At 41.8% G+C, this 20,101-nt stretch overlaps 1 protein-coding gene across 4 annotated transcripts in view; it reads left to right on the top strand.

Moving 5' to 3' along the window:
* The first annotated feature begins 270 nt into the window (after positions 1-270).
* CADPS2 (calcium dependent secretion activator 2) overlaps positions 271-20,101 on the top strand; it is a 527,120-nt gene continuing 507,289 nt past the window's right edge. For 2 of the 4 annotated variants that reach the window (XM_066362570.1, XM_066362569.1), the window contains exon 1: positions 273-808. In XM_066362570.1, coding sequence (XP_066218667.1) covers positions 461-808 — 348 coding nt within the window. In that variant the 5' untranslated portion in view covers positions 273-460. Of the gene's footprint in view, positions 809-20,101 lie in introns of all 4 variants that reach the window. The other 2 variants (XM_066362568.1, XM_066362567.1) reach the window with 2 other exon arrangements.

The following is a 20,101-nucleotide window of genomic DNA, read 5'->3' as shown; positions in this document are numbered from 1 at the left end:
GGCGCGCGCACGCGCACTCCGCGGCCCCGCGCCCGCTCCTCAACATTCCATTCCACGTGTTGCTTGTTGTAGGCGCCACAGGTTCCCCACCTGCGCCGGGGCGCTCGGGCCGCTCCGCCCCGGCCCGCGGGCTAGTCTGAGCGCGGGGTGGGCGGGCCCCGGGCCGGCCTGATTAATTCACGAGGCGCTCAGCTCAGCCCCAGCGCTAACTCCGCCTATTTAATCCCGGCGGCTCCCCCTCTCCGGTTCCGCGTCCTCCTCCCAGCGGCTGCCCTCCCCTTTCGCCCTGGTGGTAGGAAACACTCCTCTAACTCGACGTGTCCGGAAAGCCCTGGCCAGTTTCCCTTTCGCTCTGCGGCCGCTGCAGCCAGCCGCGCGGCTCGCTCCAACCCGCGGGCGCAGCCGCCGGGGGTGAGACACCCGGTGTTCCCGGGCCGAGAGGCGGGGCGGCCTCATCACCATGCTGGACCCTTCTTCGAGCGAAGAGGAGTCGGACGAGGGGCTGGAAGAGGAGAGCCGCGATGTGCTGGTGGCAGCCGGCGGTTCGCAGAGAGCGGCTCCGGCCCCGGCTCGGGAAGGGCGGCGGGACGCGCCCGGGCGCGCGGGCGGCGGCGGCGGCGGCAGCGCCGCCAGACCCGGGAGCCCGAGCCCCTCGGTGATCAGCGAGGGGCGAGACGAGCCCGAACGGCAGCTGGACGAGGAGCAGGAGCGGAAGATCCGCCTGCAGCTCTACGTCTTCGTGGTGAGATGCATCGCGTACCCCTTCAATGCCAAGCAGCCCACAGACATGGCCCGGAGGCAGCAGAAGGTGAGTTGCGTGCAGGACCACGCGCCTCCTGCCACTCCTTCCTCCCTGGGGTTTTCTCCCGGGAGAGCTCTGGGGACTTGTCCACTGGCCCTCTGCTCCACGCAGGACGCTGTGTTTTAGTCTCTGGGGGCAAGGGATCCTTTGAGAGAGGACAGTGTTTTAGCCCGCTGGGTATAGCGTTTTCGCCCCCGGCTTGGCAGAGTTGTCAGCTTGGCAGACGTGACACCGAGACCGACTGACCGGGCATCTCCGGCCATGCAGGTGGGCTCTAGGCGGGCTCGGCTCTGGCCGGGTAAGAACGCAGTTCCCATCAACTTTAATTTCTAACGGCGATGGTGCACCCTGTCACCTAGCCCAGGTCGAGCTCCACATCGCCATGGGTGTGCATGAATGTGCAGGTAGGAACAGGTGGAATCGGGACACTTCCATTGGTTGGAGGGAAGTATTCACTAGGGCGAAGGGGTGGAAATGTTCCTTGGTGGATAAACAACAAAGTAAAATCGACAAGTTTCCTATACTGCTTCATAACTAGGACATCAAACCTAAACACTGCAGAAGGTCTGCAGCTTGGTAGAGTTGCTGTGAGTTAGTAATTCCAGGTCTGGTCAGGCCCAATTAATAAAAAACACACTATTAATAAAAAGCCAAGGATTGGTGCATAACCACTTGAAAACAAATGTTTTTTTCCCCCTCTTCCCCCCCCCCCCCCCCCATAGAAGTAAGGAGTTTGTTTCAGGTGAAATGTGTGTCTTTAGTTTTAAAACAAGCCTCCAGGGGTTTTATGTTCTGTAGTAGACAGAAGTAATAACTCAAATAGCCCTAACTGGGTGTTTTCAGCAGAAACTGTCTAGGACACCTCTTTAGTAGAATACTGAACCTAGAAGGTTCAATAGAAATCTGGAACTGTCCCTTTGGTTTGGGACAAGATGTCAAGACCCAGAGAAATTGTAATCTGCCCAAGGTATACCTAGGTGCACAGATGTTTGTTTACTAAAGTATTAATTTCAGCATGTGGGGCATTTCGTAGAAATTAGGGCTGCATTCGAATTGCATTTTGAAAACCTGTACTCAGAGAAAATAGTCTTCCCATCATCTTCCTTACCCCATATATCCGTTCTCTTAAACCAGGCCAAAACTAAGCAGCTGCTCTGAACCATTCATTCTCTAGGTGTGCCTATGGGATGATTAGGGTAATTACATAGTTCTTTAAGTACCTAACCCTGTAGATAACTCAGAGTCCTAGAACGCCAGAGCTGGAAAAGACATAGGGATCCTCTCAGTAGACTTCTCATTTTGGCCGAGAGAAATGTGTCAGCATAGCATTTACTAATCCCAGAGCAAGTGATTGACATGAGCGAAGACACCATTCCTCAGGTCTGTTTTGAGTCTCCGGGAGTTCTGTGAGCCTCCCACCCACCCTAGGTGAGTACCATGCTCTCTCACGTGTAGCTTGCGTGGAGTTGTGTTGCAGTTACCCCTTACCTCTTCTCAACTCTCTAGGTCAAGTGACTTTCAATTTCAGGAGTTATTCTTTAAGTGTAATTTTTGACATCTGTGTTGTAATAGGTGGTCATACGAAGTTTGACCTGTCATCCAGTCTTCAGTTTTATCACTCATACTGCATTTAAGCTTATTTTTAGTGCATGAAAGTCTTTTTAAAAAATGGTGACATTAAGATGCTGTTCCTGTTTGGAATATTTTTGAAACATTGAAGATGTTTTTTGCAACATGTTACTGATTCGTAGCTGATTTATACTGTGCAGGCTTGTTGCATTTAAAAAAAGATTTTATTTATTCCTTTTAGAGAGGTGAGAGAGAGACAGAGAGAGAAAGAGAGAGAGAGAGAGAGAAAGAGAGAGAGAGAGATATGGGTGGGGGAGGAGTAGGAAGCATCAACTCCCATATGTGCCTTGACCCCACAAGCCCAGGGTTTTGAATCTGCGACCTCAGCTTTCCAGGTCGATGCTTTATTCACTGCGCCACCACAGGTCAGGCGCTTGTTGCATTTTGTTAACGAAACAAACTCTCCCTTGCTTGTTCAAATAGGGCACATCTCTCCCACTCCTCCTGTTTAGTTGCATCATACCTCAGAGGTTTTGCAGGTTTCCTTCTGAACCACCCAATAAAGCAGATTGTGTTCTTTTTGCTGGTGGAGGGTCTTGTCTTCAATTTGTGTATTTAAAAACAAAAACAAAAACAAAAGATAAACCTAAAACTGCAACATCTGTGAAGTGCACTAAAACGAGGTATGTCTGTAGAATGTTTGACCAGAAACTGACTTGGCAAACAGGTGCATTCCCAATATCAGTGCATATGTTCTGTTCAAAAATATTTGGAATGCCTGGAAATTTTTCTAAATGTTGAGAGCATTGAGTGCTATCAGATGAACTTCTGTGAATTTTTTTTTTTTTTTATTAAGGGGGAATCCTCACAACAACCTAAGTCGTTCCCTTATTCAATCTTATTCATACCTTCTCTCCCCCCCCCCCCCCCCATGTGCTGCTTGCTAAGGGGAGCTAGAGCCATTCTTGGCAGTCAGGTTTCTTCCTAGGAAAAGCAAAGTAGGAATTACCGATATTCTTGTAGTTTGTTGCTCAAGACAGTCTCGAATAACCCAGTTCGGTTATACAGAGAAAATAACAGGATAACTACAAAATCACAATCTATTGTATATTTTTATTCTGTGTCTTCAAGTGCGGACATTGCCTAAAAGGAATTAATAGCTTAAATTGTTGTCATTGAAATGCATATTGCTGCTTACTCACTTCTTTCAACTTTGAGAATTCAGAAATTCAGAAATTGGGATCTGTAAGGGTCCTCATTTTATAAATGAAGGAAATGAGTCACAGATTTAAGAGCCTTACCTTGCCAGTCCGATCCCTCTTTCTGGTAGGGCTGGTGAGAATCTGTGAAGAGCTGTGGTGGTTTTGTTTTGGTTTTCCTTCACTTGGCTCACATGACCCACAAAGCTAGTTAAGGCTTTATCTGTGAGTTACTTGAGAAAGCTTCATAGCATTACACTCACAGTTGATTAAAGCATGTCTGTCTTTGATTTTGGCTGGAAAATCTCAACCCTGAGGAATGACAGTTGTCAGCGGATGCTGGTTAGGCCCTGTGACTGATGACTTTACAGAACATTCTGGGTGGTCGTGGTGGGGTGTGTGTGGACCAGACACTGACAAAGCTCTGTACCAGGCGGTCACACCACCTAAGTGAACACACGTGGTAGGAATATGAGTAAACCACCAATGGCAAAATAACTTTCTCTCTGAAGATGCTTCAGCTTCTGATGCTTTTCTTTGTTTTTTTTTTTTTTTTTTTTTTTTTGAAGATTTTATTTTTTGATTTTAGAGGAGAGGGAGAGAGAAAGAAAGGTGGGGGAGGAGAGGGAAACAAAAACTCATAGTTGTTGCTTCTTGTTTGTGCCTTGACCTGGCAAACCATTGGTTTCTAACAGGCGACCTCAGCATTCCATGTCAATGCTTGATCCACTGCACCACCACAGGTCAGGCCTCTATTGCTTATTTACCTTGATCACCTTGGCAGCATCACGACGCTAACAGCATGAAGATGAACGTCAGGTAGTTCTGCATCGTGGGATCAGTGTCGAAATGGAAGAACAACACGGATAAAGCAAGTTACTTATCGCTTAACAAAGGCAGTTTGCTTGCTGCACCTTTGGAAAACATGGAGACGGTGGAGGAAACAGTAACAGTAGGGGTCCATGGTGGGTAGAAGGTAGGGAGACTGTGACAAATATAATATAATGGCCACCCCAGAAAAGGCTTAGTACATTCATTCACATAGCTGTGGATTCCCAGACTGAGAACTGTCTTTCACATGGGCATGACTTAAAAAGAGCTAATAGTTTTGGTTGGCCAGGAGTCTGCAGGTTTCTAGGTAGCAGTTGCTCTTTTCATTATTTTTGTTCAAATCCAATGTTGAGAAGGAGCCAACTATTTTTTAAAGGAGAAATAATGAAGAGGGAATTAAAAAAGATTAAAATGTTACCTAATAACTTTCCATATGCTTCATATACGCATGTTCTTTGTGCTTCTATGTGCATTGTCACTGTAATCACACTAAATTGTGCCTTATTAAAACTTTTTATATAATCACTCCCACCACTTTGCATAATTTTCCTTGTTAATTCTAAATTGGAGTAATGCATACAAGTAATACCGTGAAAGGAAGTAAGCTCCTTAGGTAAAATTGACCAGGAAGACGGCATTGTGGGGAAATAGAATTGGGTGCAATAATCCAGTGGGCTCTTGCCTACAGCTCTCCCATCTGAGTGTTATCATGCACTAAAGTTGACATTTCTGTCCCTCTTTGGAAATTGTTGTACTTTGTTTTTTGTGTTCCCCCCCCCCTAAATCTTCTGACTGCTTAGGTGATCCCCCAGCTCAGGGGAAAGGGCCACTTTTATATATAAAAAAAGATAGCTGCAGACCTACAAAGACTCATCTTCTGCTAGGAGTCATTGTGCCTTCGTGCTTAGGTTGCCCCATCTTCGGGGTCTAAGATACAACTGTAGCCCAGTGCACTCTCAGCACGGTGAACGGTGTCTGATAACTGAGTGGCTGTCTGGTCACGGGGAAGTGTCAGATTTAGTCCATGTCAAAGAATCAGTGATGTATAGGGTGGGGGAATAATAAGATAAAGGCAAAAGAGGAGTCTTGTAGTTTTCTGTGGAAACTAACAATCCTAAACATGGTTTAAGACCTCCAGGACCCACCTCCACCCTTCTAACGAAAGCCCAAAAATAGTAATACCGTTTGGTGTACAACTAGTGCTACTTCCCACCACCAAACCCAAGAGGCACGCAGTGCTTGTAGAGGCCTCACAGTGTGCCTTGCTTTTGTTTTGGGTTCCAGTAGGTCAGGTGGTGGCATAAAATGCCATCCTTTGTGCTCCTCAGGGCTTGCATGTTATGGTGCAAAAACAGAAGAGGTGGGTGGTGGTGTTTGCTTCTCTTAATCATAGGGAATACAATGTCCTTTGGGGAGTGAGTTGGAAACCACACATAAAAGTAAAACTTCAAACTGGTCCTAAACAGGATCTCAGAGACAAGTGCTTGTTGCTTCACCTGACTTGTCTAATGTTCCACCAGGGTACCCGGAGGCCACAGCACTTAATTTGGTAGAATGAGTTGTGCTAATGAGAACTCAAACAGATGAAGTGATAATTGGCGTTTGCTTTTTCCTTTCAAAAATCAGCTGTAAGTTTAATATACAATGACTGCTTAGAAAGTGGGCAGAAATATCGTCATTACGTGGTTTCCCTCTTCAGTTTTTTTTCTTTTTTGTTAACAGAAACAGTCTCCTGCATTTGTGCACTCGCAAGATGAATAGCACAGTTTGTAAAGGCATTAAAGACCTTCAAAACAAAGCAAGAAATCCAATTGCCAGGTTATGAAACACGAGCTTTCTGAATGGAAAACCTTACCAGTTATTTGTGAGTGAGGCAGGCGTCTTTTGAATTATTGTGCTACTTTATATGCATTTTAAATTATGCCTTTCTTTGGGAAGAAAGAGGTGGGTTGCTTCATCATGTGTTATTTCAGTTTTTAGGCTAGACCTAATGATTGTAAATAGTGGGTGTATTATTGGAGCAAATGACACCTTTCCTACAGTCTTAAAAATATTTAACAAATTATGGATTTGTCATCTTAAATAGTGACCGTGAGATGAAATGTTAGAGATTAAAGTTGCTAGCGAGGAAGGAGAGAGAGGGGTTGGGGTGGGGGGGAGGGGAGGGGCACAAAGAAAACCAGATAGAAGGTGACGGAAGACAATTTGACTTTGGATGATGGGTATGCAACATAATAAAATGTCAAAATAATCTGGAGATGTTTTCTCTGAACATATGTACCCTGATTTATCAATGTCATTGCATTAAAATTAATTTAAAAAAAGGTTTAAATTTTATTTCCTTTCTGCAAAGAAAAACACCTGTGGTTCTCATCCTTAGCTGCACATTGGAAACACCTTAGGGAACTTAAGAAAACTCCCATTATCCAGGTTGTACCCCAGACTAATTAAATCAATCTCTCGCTAATGTTAAAGCTTCCCAGGTGATTCCAATGTACAACCAAGCTACAGGGAAATGACTTATTTTCACTTAGGCAACATTGAAGCACTTGCAATAATGATTAAAATTACTGAGTAATCAAGCCAGTATTTTGAAGCATTTGCAATAATGATTAAGATTACTGAATAATTAAACCAGTATTCTGTATTAAGGAAAAGTTAATTGGAAGCTCTAATGAGGAACAGCCTCCCCTCCCATTTTAATAATATTGTAGGAACCACTAAAGACCCTGAATAGCTACAACAATCTTGAAAAAGAAGAACAAAGTGGAAGGTTTCCCACTACCTGATATCAAGCTATACTATAAGGCTATAATAATCAAAACAGCATGGTACTGACATAAAAACAGAACTGTAGATCAATAGAACAGAATAGAGAGTCTAGGAAAAAAATCTCACACCTACATGGCCAATCAATCTATGACAAAGGAAGAAAGCATATACATTGGGGTAAATAGTCTTTAATAAATGGCACTGAGAAAACTGGACAGAGAAGTGCAGAAGTGAAACTAGCCCACTTTACCACACCATATACAAGAATGAACACAAAATGGAAAACAATATTAAAGTTGTTCAAAAAAGAGCTACCTTATGACCTAGCAATACAATTCTGGGTATTTATCTAAAGAAATCTAAAACACCAATTCAAAAAGATATATGCACCCCTTTGCCCATTTCTGCATTATTTACAATAGCCAAGATATGGAAGCAACCTAAGTGTTGATTAATAGACAATTGGATAAAGAAGAGGCGGTATGTGCATATGTGTATATATAATGGAATATTGGCCACATAAAACAAAACCTTACCATTCTCAACAACATGGATGGACCTAGAGGGTTTTATGTTACGTGAAATAAGTAAGATGAAGAAAGACAAATACCATGTGATTTCACTTATATGTCTAGTCTAAGAAACAAAATAGTCATAGATACAGAGGACAAGTGGATGGTTGCCAGAAGAGGAAGGGTGTTGGAGGCATTGGGTGAAAAAGGTGAAGGGGTTAAGAAGTACAAGTTGTCATTTACAAGATAGCCCCTGGGAATATAAAGTACAGCACAGGGAGTATAATCAATAATATTGTAATAACTAACTATGGTGTCAGATTGGTACTAGACTTACGGGGTGGAAATGTCTAACCAATATGCTATACACCTGAAACTAATATTTAATGTTAACTGGTTGAAAATAAAAAAAAAATCTAGCCTTCATGGAATCCGTACAATGGATGGCCAGTGCATAAGGTGATTCAGTAACATTAGCAATTGTGTAATTTATTCATAAAACCACAGATAGATCACCACATTAGTAACAGAAAATATAGGATGCTGAGGGTAAGCCTGAGCGTTGCTTTCAATTCCAAGGTGAACTGGGAGGGAGAACATAGTGAAATCTCTGAATTGGAGTTGACACTGGGTGGGGCCAGAGGAGTACATTTCACAGAGGTCTTCCAAGGTCATTAGTGGGTGGGATGTTTTCAGGTAAGCAATAGTAAAGCATTTAGGTTTTTCCAAAAGTCAACTTTAAAAGGAGTTCTCAAGTAATTGTGTTACGTGAAATAACTAAACCTATTTAAACTTATATATGAGTGTTTTGATATATTACTTTTGCTTTTTCCAAAATTCTAATGTTGGGTGAACAGTAAGGAACTCATTTTTCTTCAAACAGCATTAATAGGTTAAGTTGTTGGCTGGAAGTTGGCAGCCTTCCACTTTGTAGAGCATCGTTGATGCTCTGTTTTGCTTCTTGAAACTTTCTCACATCACACTGTAAACTTTATAACATTGGATATTTTATAACCTTCAAATTAGTGATGAATTTTTTTATAGTGAAAATGTTACTGGGGTAAAGGATATAAACAATTTAAAGGCTGTCTTCATCAATTTGATAGCTGAGACATTTATTTTTTGACAGAGTCAGAGAGAGGGATAGATAGGGACAGACAGACAGGAATGGAGAGATGAGAGCATCAATCATTACTTTTTCGTTGCACATTGCAACACCTTAATTGTTCATTGATTGCTTTCTCATACTTGTCTTGACTGCGGGCCTTCAGCAGACCAAATAACCCCTTGCTTGAGCCAGCAACCTTGGGCTCAAGCTGGTGAGCTTTTGCTCAAACCAGATAGCCTTCGCTCAAGCTGGCAACCTCTGGGTCTCAAACCTGGTTTTCCTCATCCCAGTCTGACACTCTATTCACTGCGCCACTGCCTGGTCAGGATATTTAATTTTCTCCTTTCTGATTGCTTAGGCTGATGAACTGTGTGTATGTGTATGGTCTGATATCCTTTTCCCATTTTCCTATGGAGATTTTGGTTTTTCTTTTTAAAAATTATTATTTATCAATATGGTAATAATAGGGTTCCTTTGTGGAGGATGTGTCTATAGTCTACCTTTCATTTTGTTTTCAAGTATACTTCCATTGATCCTAAAAACTACTCATTTATGCCCTTGGACAATTTCTCATCTGGAATTAAATTTCGAAATAAGGAGTTGACTTGACTTTATCCCCCAGGTAATCAAAAAATTCTTGCAGTCAAATTATTGATTAAGTTCTACTCTCATTTCTAAGCTTTAAGGCCACTTTGTTCAGATTCTTTCCTTCATCAATTCATTGGTTCAATATTGGAGCCCCTATTGTGAGTTCACTATTTGATGGGCTGATATTATAGAGAATAGAACAAGCAGAAATCTTCTCACGGGCTAATGTTCAATAACATATATAATGTGCATATATGATTCTCTTTGTATCTGTTTGTAGGTTACCTATTCTAATGCATTAATCTAGTTCTCTTTTCCTGTTGCTGTTATCAAATAATTTTAAGATAATTTTACCATATTATGTTATTATACGATAGGGTTAGTTCCCACTTCTGTGTCAGGAATTCCTTTAATCTTTCTCTGATCCTCTCTTCCTCTTTAAAAGTATTGTACCACCAATATAGCATACTGGCTGGGAAATCACTCTTTGGCTTCAGAGGTCCCGTGCTTTATTCTTTTCTAGTTTCCATTCATTTTGTGAATAAGGCATTTTACGTCTCTGGGACTAGGGTTTTTCATTTATAAAGTAGAGATAATGACCTTATAGAGTTGTTATGATTAAACGAGATGATGCATGTAAAGTGCTTAGTATGTGCCTGCTATATGCATGTGCTCCAAATTAGATGTTATCGTTTCTTTTTTTTTTGGTAAATTTAATTAAGCCTGTTTAGGAAACAGTGCTTGTTTTTCCTCTATTCAGTCTTAGCATGTCCTCATAGCATGTCTCTTCATTCAGTCAAGCCTCTTATGTCTTTGTGATTGTTTCGTAGTTTTCATTGTATTTGTACCTCTTGCATTTACAATCAAGGTTGTTTTTAAGCATTTAATTTTTGTTATTGCGACTTTTTCTACTGTCTTATGAGGGGTAAATACAAAACTCTTTAATTGTTTTGTTACAACTGGTCATATTACTATACACTGATAGTTCTAAAACTGATCCTCCTAGCTTTCCTAGGTAGGCAGTTGAGTCATGGGCTAGTATTGATGGCGTCTGTCTGATTTCGGTTTCAGGCATCACTGTATCTGTAGGAATGTGCAGACCAGCGTTTGGGCCTGTTGCCAGGACATTTGTGCGGCTGCTCCAGGTTTTACTGAAAATGCTTTTGGTATTCTGCCAGTGAATACATTGTTGTTTAGTATTTTAGGATAGAATTCCTTTAGCATTTCTATTTTGATTCAGTTAAAGAGGATACAAAAAGATTGGTAATATTTGAATATTACCACTTTTCTGGTATCAGTTGAAGGGATTGCCTAGTTTTTATTTTACTGATTTCACATATTAGATTACTGGGCCTTCTATTAATCCACATTTGCATTTCTAGGGTAATTCTTATCTGATTGTAGCTGGTTTTTATGCATCTTTGATTTCGAGTTCCCTACACTTGTAATAATTTTTTTATTTTTATGCCTGTAGTATTCATAAAGGAAAGGTCTTATCATTTGAGGGCTGACATTGTCACAGGTTTGGTTTTAAGAATAGTGTTAAGTGAGAAACATCTTAACTTTAATGGTGCTGTAGGATAGGGTCTTACCGTTTGACTCACTGGGTAGAGCACTTGTGTTTCACAAGGCTCTGTCTCCAATTTTCTATAAGGATTATGAAGTTAGTGGTCATTCCTCTAAAAAGTGGGTTTTAGTTTTATATACTGCACACAAAAATTGGGCCATTTTATGTCTTCATATTCATTTTGAAATATCCCCTTATTTTTGTGAGCAGTGTATTTATCTGTAGTGTTGCTACCTTCGAAAAATATTATAGGCCCTGGCCAGGTTGCTCAGTGGATAGAGCATTGTTCCCAAGCACTGAGGTCAGGGGTTCAATCCTGGTCAGGGTATGTAATAGAAGCAATCAGTGAGTGCACAACTAATTAGAACAGCTACGTGAAACAATGCTGTTGATGCTTCTCTCCCCCCCCCCCTTTTTTAGGTGAAAGGAGGGGAGATAGTGAGGCAGACTCCCTCATGCACCCTGGCTGGGATCTACCTGGCAACCCCATCTGGGACCAGTGCTCGAGTACTGAGCTATATTTAGTGTCTGAGGCAGTTGTGCTCTGATGGAGCCATTCTCAGCCCCTGGGGACCATGCTAGGACCAATTGAGCCACTGACTGGGAGGAGAAGAGGGAGAGAAAGTGGGGAGAGAAGTAGATGGTCACTTCTCCTGTGTGTCCTGATCGGGAATTGAACCCAGGATATTCATACACCAGGCCCACACTCTATCCACTGAGTCACCAGCCAGGGCCTCTCTCCCTCTTTCTCTCTTCCTTTACCTCTCTCAAATCAATGAAAAAAATTAAAAAAAAATATGTGGATCTGCATGTATATTTTTATTGGGAGGTGGAAAATTAAATTCTGTCATGAATTCTGTATTCATACTACTTTAACAAATTAAGGGAAATATATTCCATATCTTATTTAGAGAGGATCTTATTTTAATTTGGTTTTCTAGAAAAATATGTAAAACTCAAAATACTGCTTTAGTCAAAGAGGCTTATAAAATGCTGAATATCGTCAGGAACAAAGACAACTGTAGCTCATGTTCGTGAAGTCTTGGTTTGCTTACCTAGAGCATTGCATATATGCTCAGGCCGTGGTATGTAGGGAGATCGAGACAGAGCAATTTCTGTTCTCCTGTCCCTACTTCGACGAGGGCTACTCGGCTCTGACGTGTTTGAACAATGCACCCAAAATGACTGAAGTGAGGAAGGCCAAAGTAACCAGATAACTATGAAAAACTGAATTTATGTGATTCAAGTGTACAGTCCCGTAAGAATTTCCACAGACTTTGATCTCTGCATCCTAGAATCGTAGGCTTTGGACTTCATTTTTCCCTTTCTTTTTATTCCCTTACAAATATTTGACGTATGTACATGGGCTATACAGTTTAATTCAATGCAGATCTTGCCATAAAAAGCTGAAATCTAATAGGTGATATATGGAATTTGTGGTCCTTCAAATAAGTAATGATCTAAAGGACTTTTGTTTGTTTGTTTTTGAGCTCAGAGGAGATATCTGGGTCCTAGGGGTAAATTTGAGAATTGCTGTGGGGATTTCAAGGGAAGCCATGGACTTTTTGAATGAAGTGGTTCCAGCAAAGAGAAGGTTCTAACTATTTGGTCTTAACGTCAGGATTTAAACGACAGGAGAGAAGGTTGACCTGACAGAGCAAAGGGAGAAGGAACAGCCAGCTATGGAAGCAGAAGGCTGGTCTGTTCTGTGTGGCAGAAACTAAAGGATGTGCTATTTAAAGGAAGTAAGGAGAAACCAATGTCGAGTGCTAGTGAAAGGCCAAGGACATCTGGGGACTGAAAATGTTAATTGGACTTAGGAATATGGAGGGGACTCCAACTCTGGTGACCCTAGCAACTCATTGTAGGTTTAATTTTTTTAACTTAATTTATTGGGGTGACATTGGTTAATAAAATTCTACAGGTTTCAGGGGTACAATCCTACAATGCATCATTTGTGCACTGTATTGTGTGTTCACCACCCCAAGTCAAGTCTCTTCCATCACCCTTTCTCCCCCTGTACCCTCTCCGGGCAGCCGCCACCCCCTTTCCATCTGGTAGTCACAATACTGTTGTCTGTCTGTCTCTGAGGCTTTTTATTTCTTTTAGGTTTAATTTTTAACCCACTTTTTCATATATTGATATTTGGGAACTATTTAAGTGCTGGATTCAACTTTTTTTGTGTGAGGGCCATCAGACAGGGACAGATTGGAAGGGAGAGAGATGAGAAGCATCAGCTTGTGGCACCTTAGTTGTTCAAGTTGTTCATTGATTGCTTTCTCATATGTGCCTTGAGCAGGGAGCTCTAGCTGAGCCAGTGACCCCTTGCTCAAGCCAGCTACCATGGGGTCATCATGTCTGTGATTCCACACTCAAGTTGGTGAGCCTGCGCTCAAGCCGAATAAACCTGTGTTTAAGCCGGCAACCTCAGGGTTTCAAATCTGGCTCCTCAGCATCTCATGTCAATGCTCTATCCACTGCGCCACCACCGGTCAGGCTGAATTCAATCTTTTTTTTTATATCTCATGAACATCTTGAATTATTACATGGTGGCATTGCCACTCAACAATTAAATTATATGTTATAAATAGCAAGTTTTTGGCATTAAATTGGGTACCTGTTAAATTTAGCTGTTTTTCATTTCAATTGTGAAGGAAACAAACTCAAAGAACTTGTATATAAATTCTGGAATACATGAGTGAAAAGTGAGGTGGAACCAGGCTGACTGTAACGTATTTTTAGCTCGGTATGTATGTCTCCCCTCCTGCACTGTCCCCTTTCTTTGTTTGGCTTTCCCACTTTCGGTGTTATCTGTGGGGACCTTGTCTGTAGGAGAGTAGGATTCTGCCCTTCCCTGTCCTCTTTAACTTGCTATCACCTCATTTTTCAAGTGACCACTTGTTGCTTCAACAAGATGCCACGAGGATCATGTTAAGATATCTGAAAGGCATCCAGCACAGTGTTGGCATGGAGTAGAGTCAAGAACACAGCCCTGGAGGATGCGAACTTGGTATCATCTCCCAGGTCCCATAAGACCATCCATCTTCAGGAGGAATTGACCAACAAGTATCTTTCTTTTCACAGAATTCAGGAGGCCAGGCCATATAGTCGGCTGAGCCTTCCCTGAAGAGGACAGAAAATGAGTCTTACCAGAATGGGAGCAAGTATGCGGCTTACAAAGTGTTGCTTTAAATTGTTACAAATTGTTGCTGGCTGGGAACTGTCAGGGTCTGGCAACTGTTCCAGCTTCTCCTGCAGCTAGACGTAGCCAAAAGCCTAAGTTCAGGCTTGGGGGATATAAATGGAAGTGATGTGGGCAAACTCTATGAGCCATTTCCTGAAGGGGGAAGAGCATGTCCTGCCTGGTCCCTTTGCCCTTCCTACTGGCTGGAGTGTAAGTGTTAGTGTCAGAGTAGGTAGAGCTGCCCTTTGCACTAGGAGATGGTTGCTGCTTATTGAGGATAACAGAGCAACCCAATTGGAGGATCCTAGAACCCCGAGAGCTTTGCAGAGGAGGGCTGCCACACCAGCTCAGATTTCTAAGAAATGAATTGTCATGTTTATGCTGACTTAAAGTTAACGGATTTGATTTCAGTTGTTATAGAGGTCTGTTATATCCCTAACCTATTGACAGTCAGCTCTGTACTTTGGGTATGAGACTCATCCCTTTCCACTTGCTTCTTTCTCTGAGGACCTTATGGCTGGGACCTTAATGCTGTACTCTCCTTGCTGTTAATGTTAATTACTTGATACTCATTTCCCTTCCTTTCTTGCTACATTTCCACTCCTTGGTTCTCTTGCAGCTATAGGTGGCCATGTGACATAAGCTCTGGTGTGTGAGACAGCAAACAATCATCCTGTGACTGTGAGGGAAGTACTTAAGGAAATTTTGATGTGCTGGCTGGGTCGGACACACCTGATTCTGAAACCATTGCCAACAAACATGCATCTAGATGTTTTTCTGTGAGAACAGTTTCCTCCCAAGGTTGCTAATTTACTTTATGTACTGGAAGATTCATTAAGGTTTCTGTACTTTGTTGAATGGTTGAATCTAGAGGTTGAAAACGAATGGAGTTCACATTATCAAGACTTTTACTGTAAAACCACATCATATGCTTTATTGCATTTCTTACAAATAATAAGACCAAAGGTTTTAAGATGACCTTAACATGATGAAATGTAAACTTCTGGTTGGGGAAAGCAATGTCAGAAGAAACTTTTGCTCAATCAGCATTCTGTTTTTGCCTAGAGGCATTAGCCGATGTTGTATATAGGATTATTTTGATTTGTTTATGACCTAAGTTGTTTTAATCTACTTATGACCAAGGGAAAAAAGTTGCTTTGATGTAAGTGTGAGGCAGTGTCAGGACGTCATCATTCCACTTTTCTTTGATGTAAGAATGAAGGTGAGTAGTCCCAGGACATCATCGTTCTATATCTGCTGTCCTTGATGAGCAGTCGGTGGCCCAGCAGCTGAGGGCCTCCCTGGAGGCTTCTCTGTAAGAAGCTGTGCAGAAGCAGCAGCGATGGCAAGGAGACATTCACAATATAGATCCGAGTTTGTGAGGACTATGTAAGAGTTACAGTTTGGGCAAGGTTAGCTCTCTGCTAACCAGGAAACTCTTTGGAGCTCTTTGGGGCATATAGCTTCTGCTGCGCTCAAGAGGACTCTTTGATTGGCAGTGGTGATAAACCACTGTGGGGCATGCAGTGGCCCCTTGGAAGAGATCAGCCCACCTGTCACATTTCATCTGCATTCCCTAGCAACGGGGCTCTAGCAACAGGGGACTTTTGTGTTGGCTGCTGGAAATCAGTTCTTGGTCGGATACTGACTCTCCTGAGTGCCTCCTCTTTTTAAAGAGGTACACCTGTTAGGTTTGGACTTGATTCCCTTGCCTCCCCTTGCCTGGGATAATAGCATCATTAATCTGTTCTTTGGAGTATGTTATTTCTTTATTTTGCTTATTAAATGAGATTATCCTATATCCTATTGGCTTGTGAAATTTTTACAATTCCCACAGCAAAGCTGTGCTAAATTCCTGGCAAAGACAGCTCAGTCTGAGTATAGCTTTTGCTGCTTCCCCCAAAACAAAACAGCACCACCAGTTACTATAAACATTAACTAAGATAAGAATAAAAATTAATTATTCAACTCTTCAACATGGATATGTAACTCCCATAATGAATCAATGATTTATAACATTTTATAGGAGTCTTTTGGGATATTATTTTTTAACATGAAATAGTATTAATTTTCAATTCATCAAAACCCAGTTGAATTGAATATTTTAAGTGGTTTTAGGACTAAACCAACAACGGGAGTAATAAATGGGAGTCAGGAGTATATTGTGAAAACAACTTGTGAGGTAGGTGCTAGCGTCAGGGTGAGACCTGAATTCCATTAGTAGCTTTTGGCAGGAGTCTCTCAGTTCTTTTTATAGCGTGGCCCTGCACCCTGGCCATATCAATATGTAATGGTTTCAGTAGGTACCATCTGTGGTTTTTTTCCTCCTCATGAGCCAACTGCATGACAATGAGAACATTTTAACTTTTTATGAAGCATCTTTTATTCTCATTAAAGATGGCTCTCTTCGTGTTTGCTTAAACGCCGCACTTGTTATTTGGGTTTTTTCCTCGCTGGGGACTTCGTTCACTGGGGCCCCAGTGTTTTCATTAATTTCAGAATTACGTTTTGCTGCTCAGGGGCCTCCCAGCAGAATGGTCTCAATCTCTTCACACAAAAATGTATAGTCAAAAATGTCAGCTATACATAATGTGCCAGAAATATTAATGTTTACCGAGAAGGTTAAAAAGCAAGGGCCAAAACACATAGTGGCTTTTAAAAGAAACAAGGATTAAATGGCATTTTTAAGTCTTTGAAGTTTGAGTTTGTCTTTTCTGTTTCGGCATCTGCTCCAAGATTGTCAGCACTCTGCCTGAGGTCATTCAGTTGGTGAATGGACTTAAAGTTCTAACTCAGATCTCTGCGTCTGCAAACCCTCAGACTCTTCAGTTCTGGTGCGTCCCAAGGTGGTTTCTCAAAATAATGACGACTTTGTTTCAGTTACAAGAGCTCTTATTTAAAATAGTTTTATTAGATTGCATTGAAGTCAAATTGCAGGGCAAATCCTGTGCCACTACAGCATTACTGCATCCTGTTAGAGCCCGACGTAAGGGGACTTGAGCATGTTTGTGGTCTTCCACGGCGGGTGAGTTAGGATGTCTGAGGAGCTGAACAGGAAATCTGAAAGTGGCTCAATCTTGTCATTGGAACTCTTGAATTCTCATGAACTCTATCTAGTAGAGCCTGTCAGACTCCTAGGGAGGTGACTGATCTTGATCTCGAGAGCCTGCCTTTGGGGCACTGGGGCTCAGGGCTTTCCGTGACCATCCCCACAGCAGTGTTGAATCTGCTTGTGGAAAGCCGTCATTATTTAATAAATAGTCCAATCTCAGCTTCTTTTAATGTTTTAGTTTTTCACTCCTTTGTCTTTATTACTCATGAATATCTGGAATAACATATATTTTTTTCTGAATGTAGAAATAATTTGTACTTGTAGTAAAGTCCAGAAACATACAGAGAAATTGAGGGGAAAATGTTTATGATGCAACCAGCTGTAACAGTAGTGAGTGCTGAGTAATTCATTCTTATTATTGTTTCCATGACTGTTCTCCCCCATTAATCACACTGTAAAAATAATTTTGAATCTTGCCCTTTTTTCCCCCATTTAACATTATAACCTTTTATTTTTTTTAAGTGAGAGAGAGACAGAAGAGAGAGATAAGAAGCATCAACTCGTAGTTGCGGCACTTTAGTTGTTCATTAATTGCTTTTTCATATGTGCCTTGATGAGGGGCAGGTGCTCTAGCCAAGCCAGTGACCCCTTGCTCAAGCCAGTAACCTTTGGGCTTAAGCCAGAGACCACGGGGTTATGTCTACGATCCCACACTCAAACCCACTTTCAAGCCAGCGACCTCGGGGTTTCGAATTTGGGTCCTCAGCATCCCATGTCAGTGCTCTATCCACTGTGCCACCACCTGATCAGGCAAACATATCCTGAATATCTTTCTATTTAAAATACTTTCTCTACAACTTTTTTAATGGTGTGTACTCCTCTATCATATTTCCATAGCATAATTTACTTAACATTTGTGCCATGATGACCCTCTAAGTACACCTTATGCATGATGAAGGATGGATTTCACAACATTTCTAGACTGGGAATAACGAACTAAAGAGCGTACATATTTTGAGACTTGTAATATATGTTGAAAGAATCCTCTCTGGAACATATACTGATATAGAAATATAGATATAGATACCTATATCTGTATATCCACACACTTGTGAATAGTTTGTAAGAATAATACCCATTTCACTGCAGCTTTGGCAACTTTCAATGTTGTATTAAAAATGTCTTTGTAAAACTTATTTTTTAACAGACATCTAGTTTTTATTATGCTCCATAAAGAGCTTGTTAGACATCTTTGTATATTTGGTGAACACAAATAGTGTCTTGTTTTTACTTTACTTTTAAAAAAATGTTAACTAGCCTGACCAGGCGGTGGCGCAGTGGATAGAGCATCGGACTTGGATGCGGAAGACCCAGGTTCGAGACCCCGAGGTCAGCTTGAGCGAGGGCTCATCTGGTTTGAGCAAAAGCTCACTAGCTTGAGCCCAAGGTCGCTGGCTCGAGCAAGGGGTTACTCAGTCTGCTGAAGCCCCACGGTCAAGGCACATGTGAGAAGGCAATCAATGAACAATTAAGGTGTTGCAATGCGCAACGAAAAACTAATGATTGATGCTTCTCATCTCTCCATTCCTGTCTGTCTGCCCCTGTCTATCCCTCTCTCTGACTCTCTGTCTCTGTTAAAAAAAAAAAATGTAAGCTAAACCGTTCACTTTCCACCTGATTTTTGGCAATTGGTGGGCCCTGTTATTGTTAAGATTCTCGTGAAGCTGAGAGCCAAGAATGCTTGCTGGTGTGTCTGATGAGCAGAGGTCTGCATCTCCCAGAAGACTGGCCGATTGGTTGCAGGCCGGGGAGCTTGGTGGCATTTCAGGAATCTAGGGAGGGAGAGCATGAATGAACGCGGTGAATGTGAGGGTGGATACGGTGATGGAGAAGCCAGAAAATGGCTGTAAGAGAGGGTTGGAAAACAATGAGAAGCAAAGGGACAGGAAGATGAGCAGGATTTAGAGCTCATCCTCGGGATCTTGCTGGTGGCACTTGTGGGATGGGGATAACATTACCAAGATGTGAGAAGGATTTGGGGCCATTGCAGTGAGGATTATGTTGACTCCGAACACAAAGCCTGTCTCAAGGTAGCTTAAGCCCCTGGGCATTATTTAGCTCAGAGATGCCATCTCAGGGCAGCTGTCCCTGCTTCCTGCTCTTCCAACTCTAGTGTGAGGCTTCTGCCCTCATGGTTGCAGCTGGCTGCAGGTGTGAGATTTACTGTCGAGGCAGAAGGGAAGGAGGAGGAGCCATAGGCTTTGTCAAGGAGAGACTTTATGCTGGAAAAGACCACCATTTTCTGTATCTTTATTTTTGTGGTATAACTGGTATACTAGGTTATATATATTTCAAATGTACAACATTACAATTTGATATTTGTATATAATGCATAGTGTTCACCGTTACAAGTCTAGTTACAATCCATTATCAAATAATTGATCCCTGTCACCCATTTCTGCCCTCCCCCAGCCCCCTTTCCCTCTGGTAACCACCCATCTGTTCTCTGTATCTGAGTCTTGCTTTAATTCCACATGTAAGTGAAATCATACGGTATGTCTTTTTTCATCTAACTTATTTCACTTAGCATAATACCCTCATGGTTAATCCATGTTGTTGTTGCAAATGGCAAGATTTCCTTTTTTATGGCTTAATAGTGGTAGTCACTGTATATAGATCCCACATCATCATTAGCCATTTGTCCATTAGTGGGCATTTAGGTTGGGGTGTTTTTATAAAAACTTGATTATTGTAAACAATGCTGCCATGAACTAGGGGTGTCTAGTTCAAATTAGTGTTCTTATATTCTTTGAATAAATACCCAGAAGTGGAATAACTGGGTCATGTGGTAGTTCTGTTTTTCATTTTTTGAGGAATCTTTATACAATTTCGATACTGTCTGCACCAGTTTATGTTC

The sequence above is a fragment of the Saccopteryx leptura genome, chromosome 2 (assembly GCF_036850995.1).
Source record: "Saccopteryx leptura isolate mSacLep1 chromosome 2, mSacLep1_pri_phased_curated, whole genome shotgun sequence".
Classification (NCBI taxonomy): domain Eukaryota; kingdom Metazoa; phylum Chordata; class Mammalia; order Chiroptera; family Emballonuridae; genus Saccopteryx; species Saccopteryx leptura.
Note: the sequence above shows the minus strand (reverse complement) of the source record. Positions and strands in the feature narration are given on the sequence as shown.